The 11,051-nt window shown below is 36.3% G+C and overlaps 1 protein-coding gene across 1 annotated transcript; it reads right to left on the bottom strand.

The window, feature by feature from the left end:
- LOC120341171 (vesicular inhibitory amino acid transporter-like) lies at positions 1–4,712 on the bottom strand. Its single transcript, XM_039409637.2, has 9 exons — positions 4,220–4,712; positions 3,622–3,774; positions 3,084–3,256; positions 2,840–2,999; positions 2,343–2,558; positions 2,057–2,224; positions 1,526–1,648; positions 917–1,082; positions 1–771 (listed from the first exon to the last, which is right to left on the bottom strand). Exons 1-9 carry the CDS (start codon positions 4,520–4,522, stop codon positions 443–445), a joined length of 1,791 nt encoding a protein of 596 aa, XP_039265571.2. The 5' UTR covers positions 4,523–4,712; the 3' UTR covers positions 1–442.
- Positions 4,713–11,051: the final 6,339 nt, after the last annotated feature.

The raw sequence follows: 11,051 nt of genomic DNA, 5'->3' as shown, positions 1-11,051 counted from the left end.
TTGTGAGGCCCGTGTGTGCCGCAATAATATAATTTGTTTTATAGTTTTGGCAATATGGAACATCCTTATTCCAATGAGTCAGAGTTATTTTATTTGTCACTTCAAATAAAGAAAACATCCAGCAATAAAGTGTATATACAGTATAGAAATGACAGGTGTTGTGTGTGTCAAATTTTATAATTATGGTTAAGAATTCATTGCACTAGACTAGGGCATATGTTGAATTTTTGGATAATATATATATACGAGCAAGATCAATAATAAAAAAGCGATATTCTGAAGAAAATGCTTGTGAAAATGTTATAATTTAAGAGGTAAAATCAGTTCGGCATTCAGGGTCTCTATGTGCTCGAGAAAATATCGCGCTCGAAGCAGCTCAGCATTTTATGCTTGGATATTTATAGACATGTCGAGTAGCGTTCGTAGTTGACTGAAAATCGATTCAATCAATATCTGGAGATGGGCCGGGCTCGTTGAATAGAATAAGATCCTTCATTGGCGATATCGTCGTTGCGTTGAACATATTCGGCGTAATTTCCGACCCATTCAAAAAGGATGAATTGTTGAAAATGAACACGTGATTATCCACTGGATGGTAGGCCTCGTAAAGTCCTTGAATCGAATGATATATTCCTGAAACACCACATATGAATCCCACCAGTACTATACTGACGTTGAGCAAAATCTGCCTCCGGCTCAACATTCTCCATCGCAGTTGCAAGTAGAAAGCCGAAGGAAAAATAAATGCCAATAACGCTCCAGTGAGACTACCTGCATTTATATATAAATTGATTTATGTTGTATCCTTATTAAGCGCTCGTGGGTGCGATGTCATATATTGTTCAGGGCATTGTATTAACACACTAGGTTGAGAAGATGTGGAAAGAGCACATGATAATTATTGAAATATACATACCTGTAAGACCCATCAACAAGGCAAAGTGCGGTATGAAGAGCGCTACGAGATACGTAGCAAACACAACTAGAAGCCTTAGTCCATAAGCCCACATTTGTAGATTTCCATCCGGCTTGTAACAAGATGGCAGCCATCCGGGCCTTCGCTCGCTGTTGTCAAGAACAATCTATAAAAATAAAGAAATATTTTATTTAATTCGTAGCCAAAAGGAGATTTAACAAGCATATATATATAGGCCGTTATCACAGTCGATTGGAATCCGATTGTTTGAAAAATCATCAGCTAACTTTATTTTTGAACAAGTTAATTTTGTACCGCTGACAAGCACAACGAAGGAATTTTATGCTGTAACGTTCGCTGTCAGAAAAGTCGTGCGTGTCGCACTTGTTCCACATTGATGAGGCAAGTGTTTGACACTTTTGTCAGAATGTCTATTCATCACACAGGAAATCTCGCTAATGCGATATATAATTTTTCTTATTGGCAGTGATGCTACCAAGTGAATCAAATCCGTTTGTTAGAATAGGTAGCCTACAGATAACACACTTAATCTGCCTTTTTCGAATATCTATGGCTATTTTAATTAGAACTTTAATTTCAGTCCTCTACCTTTGATTTCAGTGAGGTCTTTTCTGTGTGTATGTTTCTGGTTTGGCTAGGTGTTTGCACTTCTAATTCATTTGATGAAAAATCCATGCTTTCACTCCCGGAAAGGTCATCATACGGGTGTGCCTGAAATTAGAAAGTTTTCTGTTGAATTGAATATAAGATTTGCAGGTTACACCCTTCGGTTTATTCGGAATCATTATACTCATGTGCAAACGTAGTACTTGGAAGACGTACAGACAAGCACTATCGAAAACCTCGCGCATTTGAAGCATAAATTGACTTGTACTCAATTTCATGAGTTATTTGAACAAAATTTTGGAAAAAGCAATATGTGCTGTTGCAATGTTCCGGAACCGCATTCATTATGACCACATTGCGTCTGTATGAACTTATAGCTTTACAGCATATGCATCGATGACATCATATTCTCGCGAATACATTTACTCGAATGATATCTCAGTTATTGCGTTATCGATTTTAGACTGTGTTTTAATAACTCTGACAATAATAAATTAGCATCGATGAAGGAACCTTGGTTTTGAATAAACTCCCCAACCCTCCTGTTGCTCCAGTAAAAATGCTTTGTTCAAAAGTCTCCACGGATGCGTAATAAGGTAGCGGGTAGGACAGCAATGCTTTTATAACGAGAACAATGCTTATAATTACTCGCAAACCATGTGGAAGATTGTCGGTTATGACCTGAAATGAAAATGAATGAGATTGGATGAAAATATACTTTCTGGTTTAGACTGCTTCATAAATAAAAATACACGTCTCGTAAGCGATGTTACTCACTACGACTAACCGTAATACGCACCTCTTTCGTTTCGTGTGACCAAGTTAAGAAACAAAATAAAGCGAAAATAAATTTGCTGCCACAAGAAGCGCCATATGACCAATAAAGCATTTTGTTGAAACTTCCTTTATATTCCATGCTGCCCTCGAGTGTTGGGAGGAAAATTTGAGATGTGTAACTGAATACGATGACTCCGATCGATACTGGGAAATTCTTAGCATTCACTGTGAACGTTAACTAAAAATATAAAAATGATAACTGATCGACGTTTTGAAAACTCGTATGGTGAACTGTTATGGTAACAAAGGAAAAGTTGGTAGATTATCACGCGCACTTGATTCGTTCGGTAAGTGCCAAAAGTTATTATTTTTCTCTGGGATCACGCATTATCTATTCTACATATACATAGGTATATTTCTGAATTACCTCAGCATAATTCAAAATCGAAACATTGAAAAACGAAAAGTAGAATTGAGATGATAACTTCAAAATCAAAATCAGTAATTGTACAGACTTACCTTACTCCATGCCCAATATTGTATTTTCGACAAGCAATAGATCAAAGTTATGACTACTACAACAGCCTGCGCTATTGTACATCCCATACTTAACTTTGAAACAACACGTAAATTCTTCAGAAATATGCAAGGCACGAGTATAAGCATGGCAAATGTGGACCTAAAATCAGAATGTTACTTTCAATTCCTTGTACGCAACTAAGCAAATGCCCATAATCGACATTGCATTTATTTGGTAACATACCATCCTGCTTCTCCAATTCCGGCCGAAGGAAAACTGCTTGCTAACATATTTCCAGATACGACGATATACAGCACGCACGTCATCAACAACTCGATCAGCTGAGCAGTGTTGACAACTGTTGCCAGATGTCGACCCCAACATGCAGCAGCCACATCAAAATAATTTTCTCGTACCTTTCGTTGAAAAATAAAGTGAATAGCTAAGTTCAGCAAATGACTACAACACAGCAAGTTAATATTAAAAGTACACAAATAAGCTGCAACAATATCTGAAAGGTTTATTCTACCCTGCCCGATCGCTGTAAAGCCTACAATGCTTGTTTCAGGACGGCAAGTTGCTGAGCTTTGCTGTGTATTAAAATATTAAAAGGTAAGCTACTCAATACGCAATTATGTATGCGCGGTTTCCCATGCAATATTCATTCAAATGGCCAGATATAGTTCTTTCAGTTAATGTATTGTCACATCAAAAAAAGATAATTGAATATTTTTATAATTTATTATAATTTTAATACATATATGTTTGAAATAACTCTTACCCGAACAATCTCCTCATCTTCATTTTTCTCGTATAAACACTCCACAAGAATAAGCCCAGTATAGTAGCAAATGACAGCGGTCAAAACGATGAGAAGTAACCCAATGTATCCTCCGTGCATAATAGCATATGGCAGACCAAGTACGAACATTCCCTGGGAAAAAATGGAAATTGTTGGAAACTCGTTAAATTGAATTATCAGTTATACTCTGGCACTCAATATTGGCCTTTTGCGATTATCTATATGTATTTCAATATAGGCATAATTACCTATATGTTTAAGCTTTACATTTTCTTCGTGAGGTAGCGATATGAAGTTCAGGCCTCAGATACAACAATTTTGGAACAAAATTTTAGGAGTCAATATATGAAGCACAGAAGCTGTACTATTGGTCCCAAAGAGTCGTAAAAAGTCCGTAACAATCACGCATGATCGGCGCATCTGTTCTCTAGGTGTAACGTTTTGCTCAACAGATTTGCTTTCAGCAGATGCTGCTTCAGACATTTGACGCAGATGAATGAATAGAATACAAAGTCATATGCAATTTCTACACAAACGTCATTTACTATCCCCAGATCAGTTAATATTATGTACTCACCTGAATTGAATTCGTAACATTCCACCCTGCATCCCACGATGATATTTTGGGTTTGGTGGCCGCTATCGAAAAACAAGATTGTCGTCTGTTGTCAGTACCCTCCAAATTAATCGTAGAGAAATTTGGATCAGAGCAACTAGGTGACATTGATGAATTGGATAAATTTTCACCCGTTGTGAGATTTGTCTGCCCTGACACTACATGACTGCTTTTTCCGAAACTTTCGCCCTGACGTCCTACCACTCGTTTCAGGGACATTAGTACCTGATCACTTGAAACGGCTTGTTTCACGCTGCTAAACATCTTAGCAGATCTATCTAGTTTACATAAACTACTCAGCTCAATGAAAAGTTGTCTGTATTACTGAGTTTGATTCATTCGCCTTTGTATGTCTTTCAAAAAGTGGCATTTAATTTTTAGATACACCTTCTTCTTTTTTTTTCGTACGAAACGTAGGTACGTATGTCTATTACAAGAGAATAATTTCCTCGTTTTACATCGATTTTTTCAACACCGCAGTTCACCAATACTAATAAACACTGCTCTGACTAAACGATAAATCCATCATACAGCAATAAAATGTATCGATTAATCCATATGCAAATGAACTGGACACTGTAATGAAATGCATTATGCCTTTGTATATTTGATCAAATTTGAGGTAAATTATATTTTAGGTTTCAGTGTGTTAATGATATATTTTTTAAGGTTTATATGTCCGTATAGGAGAATATGGATTTTTCATTTTACTAAAAAAGTGACCAAACCTTGTTGTTTTGTCTTGCCACTTAAAATCGTTTGAATTGAGGCTTTCCTACAATTCGTTCATATAACCGATAATTATTTTCATTTTTTATCCAATTCGGTATATATAATACTTGTATATTCATATATCCCATTTAGATAAAGTAATACGTGATTGTGGCAACATTTTGAAAAAGGAAAAAATTGGGATTTGGTGCAATAATTACATTTTTATATGGGGTATTCAGCAACTTAGTATTCCATATTGAAACGAGTTATATGGAACAGAATGTAAAATATTGATATTTTTACCATAGTTTCCACATTGCAAGGTCTCGAGCCCACAACAAAAATGCAAAGGGTGCTGATGGAAGAGTTAACGCAAGTTAAGAACAATCCAAAGAGCAGCAACCAAGAAATGGCAGCAATACGCTGTGTAAATACGTCTCCTAAAATTTGAATGTGTTCATTCGTTTGAAACTTTCTGCCGGTCAGTTGGAAAGACGCCTAATTTCACGCGATTTCTTTATTACATCTCATCGACTTTCTTCCGACTATTTTGTAAATATCATATGCCCAACTAAATCCAAAAATTCTTTCAGTTTATTAATACTAATCCATAATATATTTTATTTCTTTATCACCTGAGATCAATAGATATTACATAGACAATATGCCGTTCATATTTTTCCGATAATTTATAATTAATGACGGTCGATAACATGGTAGGTAATCATGTTCGAATTTAAGGTTACAGATATTCTCAGTTGTTCTCAGCGGACTTAATATCAATGCGACAAATTGCTTATTGGAAAATCTACTTGGGTGGTCAAGTGGCGGAAAATTGTAGGGGTGATCATTCGATGAAATACGGAACATCTGGTTAAGTGTTGTCCCTCCTCTGAAAAACGAATAAAAAAGATTGTTTGAGTTGCTTATTTGAAATAGTTAAATTAGTGAAACTCCTAGTATGTTGAATCTATCAATATCCAGAAGGCGGGCAGAATCGGCGTGCTAAAAATGAAATTTTTTGAGTTTCATTCAATTTCACATTACGTCAAATTGGTATATGTATTGAAAGCCAAAAGATTCATCAAAACACGGGTTTTTCTAAAGTGGGCGAAATCGTCCCCATGTTGACGCTGCCTGCAAGTGAGCAATGTTAGCTGTCAAACAGGGTGATTGGGAACGCTATCAACGAACTGGGCACTTACAAGAAGTGTAATATTATTTGTCATTTCAGTTTTACGTTTTGTTTTGATGAAGTTTGCTTGCAATATTTTGTGGGGAATTGCCCATTTGACGTAATATGTTATGATTCCTTTTTAATCTATGGCGTGTTGTTTCGTGATAATACTAGTCTACAGCTTCAACGTTCAACGCTTTATTCACCATAGCAACATACCCCAAAAAATACCTTGAACCAGTTTCATGCAGCTTCTGTTGTGTGTCTCAAAGGCCTAAAACGAGAAATCCAAAAATCATTGAATCTTGCCATATTCTTTGATATACTAAATTTCACTGGTTTATACAGTTTGTGCCCAAAGTTTTGTAGTGTCCCAGTATGATATATATAAAAAATTCTACTGTAGCATTATACAGAATGGGCCAAAACTAAGATGAACCCGGATACAAACACCGAAAAATCGGGTTAAGGAATTATTGAAATATTCGAAAAATACGGAGTCCAATTAAACGTTAGTGCAGGTAGGCCTGAAATTTGTTAGTGTGTTAACAGACTCTATACTAGCAGTTGGTGTTTCTTTTGAAATTCATAGGTACGATTGTTTCCTAACACTAATTGTGTTCAAACAAACCTAGTTTCCAGAATTTCAAACTGTGTACCATGAGCTTATCTTTCATGATATATATATAGGTACACGGGAATTATAGACAATCTCGGAATTAATGGTGCCATGCTATTTTTTGCCAGATGCAAAAAATATGGAAATGGAAAGAGCAAAACTACTATCAGATTCTGATTCTCTCAGAAAGTTGATTACATGAACTTTCTGAGAGAATCAGAATCTGATAGTCGTTTTGCTAAAATTGGGTCAAAACTTCACTTTAATTTTTTAGTTAAAAGAGTTATTTGATTTGATGAATGACTGATCCCTCAGTCACCGCATAGGTGAGGTACCGTAGCGGTATTCACGCTAACTGGGTATCGGTACCGGTACTGTTCGTACGCGATACCGGTACCAGGTTATTGCACCGGTATTATCATATCTACGTAGGCTATAGGTGCTACGTGCTATGGAATTATAGCTATGGGTGAGCGGGTGGCACTATGAACTGCGACCCGCGTGGCAATTTAATGTTGCTGAATTGCCCGAGCAACATCTGACAGAGGGAGTGAGCACACGGCAGGGGTCGGCAACCTTTTGTCGCTCGCGGGCCAAAATTGAGAGTTGCAAGTCATTGGCGGGCCGCACATATTTTTAGAAAATTGAAAACCAAACGGATGATAGTTTATATTTATACAATGAAAATCAAGTAGTGATACATCTCTCGAATAGAATATAGATTTATTTTTTCATTGCATTGCATCTCAAAATTTCATTTGACTATTTTCGGCGCTATTGAAACCTTTGCAGCATCAACTTTTCTGCATTTTGTTGCCATTTGTCTAATTATTGGACACGTAGTGGACATAACGATCGTTTCAATATTATGTTGTTGTTGTTCTTGTTCTTTGACACGTTTTTAAAAAGTCGCTTTTCTCTTCGAATACTGGACCAATTGCTTTGAAATTTTCAGTGGTTAAAGATAAAAATTTTCTCCAGAAGGGTATTACTTTTTTTTTCGCTATGACGTCATCAAAATTATGTGGCGCTACGTGTCCATATATTTGAGCATAGCTCTCTTGTAATTAAATTATAGACTCATTAAACGAGTAATTGTGAATTTTATACTTGTTAGATTATGATATATATAATTTAGTGTATACTTGTCTCACAATAAATTCTGTTAAATAAAGAACATAATTGTCAAAACAACTATTTTGTTACTACAAGAGAGCTATGCTCAAATATATGGACACGTAGCGCCACCCAGTGGGAATAATTTTGATGACGTCATAGCGGGAAAAAAAAGTAATAGCCTTCTGGAGAAAAATTTTATCTTCAACCACTGAAAATTTCAAAGCAATTGGTCCAGTATTCGAAGAGAAAAGCGATTTCTTCAAAACGTGTCAAAGAACAAGGACACTAAGAACAACAACAACAACATAATATTGAAACGATCGCTATGTCCACTACGTGTCCAATAATTCAGTGAAGCGTCCCTGGCCGGATTATACTATTTCGCGGGCTGGATCCGGCTCACGGGCCGTGGGTTGCTGACCCCTGACATACAGTGTTATGTACGCGGCGGTGTGGCTCATCCATTGAGGTGCTATATACACCTCAATGAGCTCATCGTGCTCAAAAGTTCGAATAGTTTTAGGTTCAATGTGTGTGATAAACTTAATATATTCTACTTTGATATGAAATTATAAAATCGCGTGCCTCTTGAGCGGAAGATATTTCTATTAATATTTGAAAATTGCAAAATTTAACCCGTTTTCGCTTTACGTAATTTTGATGAATAAAGGCATAATCAACACGGGATATTTATAAAAAATTAGTTGCTAACTATTTATTATGCTTATTTTACCAAGCAATTAATGCTTTTGCTTTGTAAATGGTAATTTTAGTTTTATTTAATAAATATCTTTCCTTTTTTGTCATGTAGGATAGGATAGGATTTACATATTTATCCCGGGGGAGAGGAAAGCCGATAAGACGGCTTATCCATATGGCGAACCACGGCCTCTCGTCCGGTTACCATTCCAAGTCGGGTATGGGATTAGTTTTACTGTATTGTTTGTTTTCGGAAGCATGGACTTGGTTGCATGTTAAGTTTACCTCTCTACAATTTTTCAGTTGTAAATAATGACACGCCTACAATGGACCTTTCCCCGACCTTTGACCCTCGGAAAATTCTCCCTATACTTTACCATTGCAAAATTGTCAAAGCTATTTCAAGAGTGCTTTTGCGAGTTGGCGTCTGTAAAATGGGGTATGTGTTTCAAACCATCATTATGATTCATCGCATACAACAATCTGTTTTTTAAAAGTACCGGTAAAGAATTTCAGGCTAGTCTATCACAGCCTAATTTTTATTACTGCAATTAAATTAAAACTCCTAGAAAGACAGAGTGATCATTGAATTATCTGATTTTTATTTAAGTTCCCAAAACACAACTGAAAACTAACGAATAGAGTTCAAAAACGCGAAAACGAGGTAATGTTTACAATCACGCTTGAAAATCTGTCTGAGTGAGAAAAGTGTCTGAGCGGATGCGAAAAGGGGGCATTGTTACGTCACTTTTTGCATCTTGCTGATTGGCCAATGTCACGAAGTAAACAAGGAAGTCCATGCTCGGGGAAAGGTCCATTCTGCCAAGAACTTTAACCTTTTCGCCTCGCCGCACACAAAGGTCAAATTCTACTAGCTTCACAGCGGTAATATAAACCAAGTGGAGACACCGAGTGCAATGATGCATATCGGACGTCAATTTGTTTGAAGATGCATTTTATTACCACTGTGAAGCTAGTAGCAAACCTTCTTCTAATTTTGCGCAGCGGTGCGTTAAATCTCGTTTTTGTGCTCATTGAAGCGCGATATTGCAGTTTTGTGCTTATTGAAGGGCGTTGGTGTAAATCATGGGCGAGTCCTAAATTCCACACTGAGAATAACACTTAGTTTACAGATACAGAAGAAATACATTGCGATAAGCAGTAAATTCAAATATATTTACGGCAACTTGCGAATGAGTGGAGATCATCCCGGCGGTTCGATCGACTTTGGCGTTTCATTTGTTAAATTACATTGGCGAAAAGTTTATATACTCGCCTGATAAAATGGGAACAGGAAAGATCCGTTGACAAAATGTTGGATTACGTATTCATATGTGTTATAAAAAAAATAAAACAAAAATAATGAAACTAGTCTTCCATGTCATCTGCATATGTTTAAGTATTTACTACTAATTAAAAGTTATGATTCTTTTACATGACATTTTGGGGTAATAGTTCTCATGACCGCAAACCTTTATACGGGGGTGTTAGATGGCACTCCAAGGAGAGAAATTATTAATTTCAACCGATCCAATGTTGAGGTCTAAATCATATGACCATCTAGACCAGTGGTTCTTAACCTTTTTTGCATATTTTACCCCTTCATCAAACAGGATTACAAAATTTACCCCTAAAACATCATTAAATAAAAGTTATCAAGTAAAGTATAAAGGGCCCTAACTGTAGACGCGAAGCCTTTTTTTACTCTCTTTTTTAATCCATATTCGCTTCTGTATTGAAAAAAGGACCGGTTTTTACTTAATCATGCTAAGTGCTGTTTTAGTTGGACAGGTTTCATGATACTATTTGAAAAGATTTCCATGCACAGAAGATACGTATACGTAAACTCAAAATCTAAATATTCGTCCTGATCAGGGGCGCAGCCAAGATTTTAAAGAAAGGGGGGAGGGGATCGAAATCTAAAAATCTCATTCACTGTTGAAACAGTGGTCGCGATTACGCGCTCGTTAAAAGAACCGTCTTTCCTCCAATCCCTGAGAATTTCTGTGCTATTTTTAGTAGCATTTTGTTTCAACAACTTTTAGTGTGCTATTTTGGGGACAACATTTAATGGAATGGTTAAAATAACAAAGAACACCACTTAATTGAAGGTGTTGGTTTTCGGTTTCGTTTGAAATATAAGACTACTGTTAATAATACGATAACACTGATTTATCGCAACATAACGAGCCGTGGTTTATGTATGTTCATAATCATTTTTTACAATAACCAAATTTACCCCCAAGAACGAAGAAATTTACCCCCAGGGGTAAATTTACCCCAGGTTAAGAAGTGCTGATCTAGACTTAATTTACTAAACACTAAGATACCGTTGGAAAATCGTCTATGAAAATTTACGCGGTTCCCCATTTGCATGTGCTTATTTTCCTCAAGTGTTAATCCAACAATGAGATGGACAAATGAATGACTTAGAATGCTTCAAAGCCTAGTAAATTATTAAAAAA

This window comes from Styela clava, chromosome 14, assembly GCF_964204865.1.
Source record: "Styela clava chromosome 14, kaStyClav1.hap1.2, whole genome shotgun sequence".
Lineage (NCBI taxonomy): Eukaryota > Metazoa > Chordata > Ascidiacea > Stolidobranchia > Styelidae > Styela > Styela clava.
This window is presented reverse-complemented; position numbering and strand designations above follow the sequence as displayed.

Excerpts from the sequence above, each read along its gene's own strand:
- LOC120341171 (XM_039409637.2), bottom strand. The coding sequence starts at position 4,522 with ATGTTTAGCAGCGTGAAACAAGCCGTTTCAAGTGATCAGGTACTAATG. Across the intron at positions 3,775-4,219 it reads ATGTTACGAATTCAATTCAG|GGAATGTTCGTACTTGGTCT; the intron begins GTGAGTACATAA and ends ATTTTTTCCCAG. Across the intron at positions 772-916 it reads CTTGTTGATGGGTCTTACAG|GTAGTCTCACTGGAGCGTTA; the intron begins GTATGTATATTT and ends ATATAAATGCAG.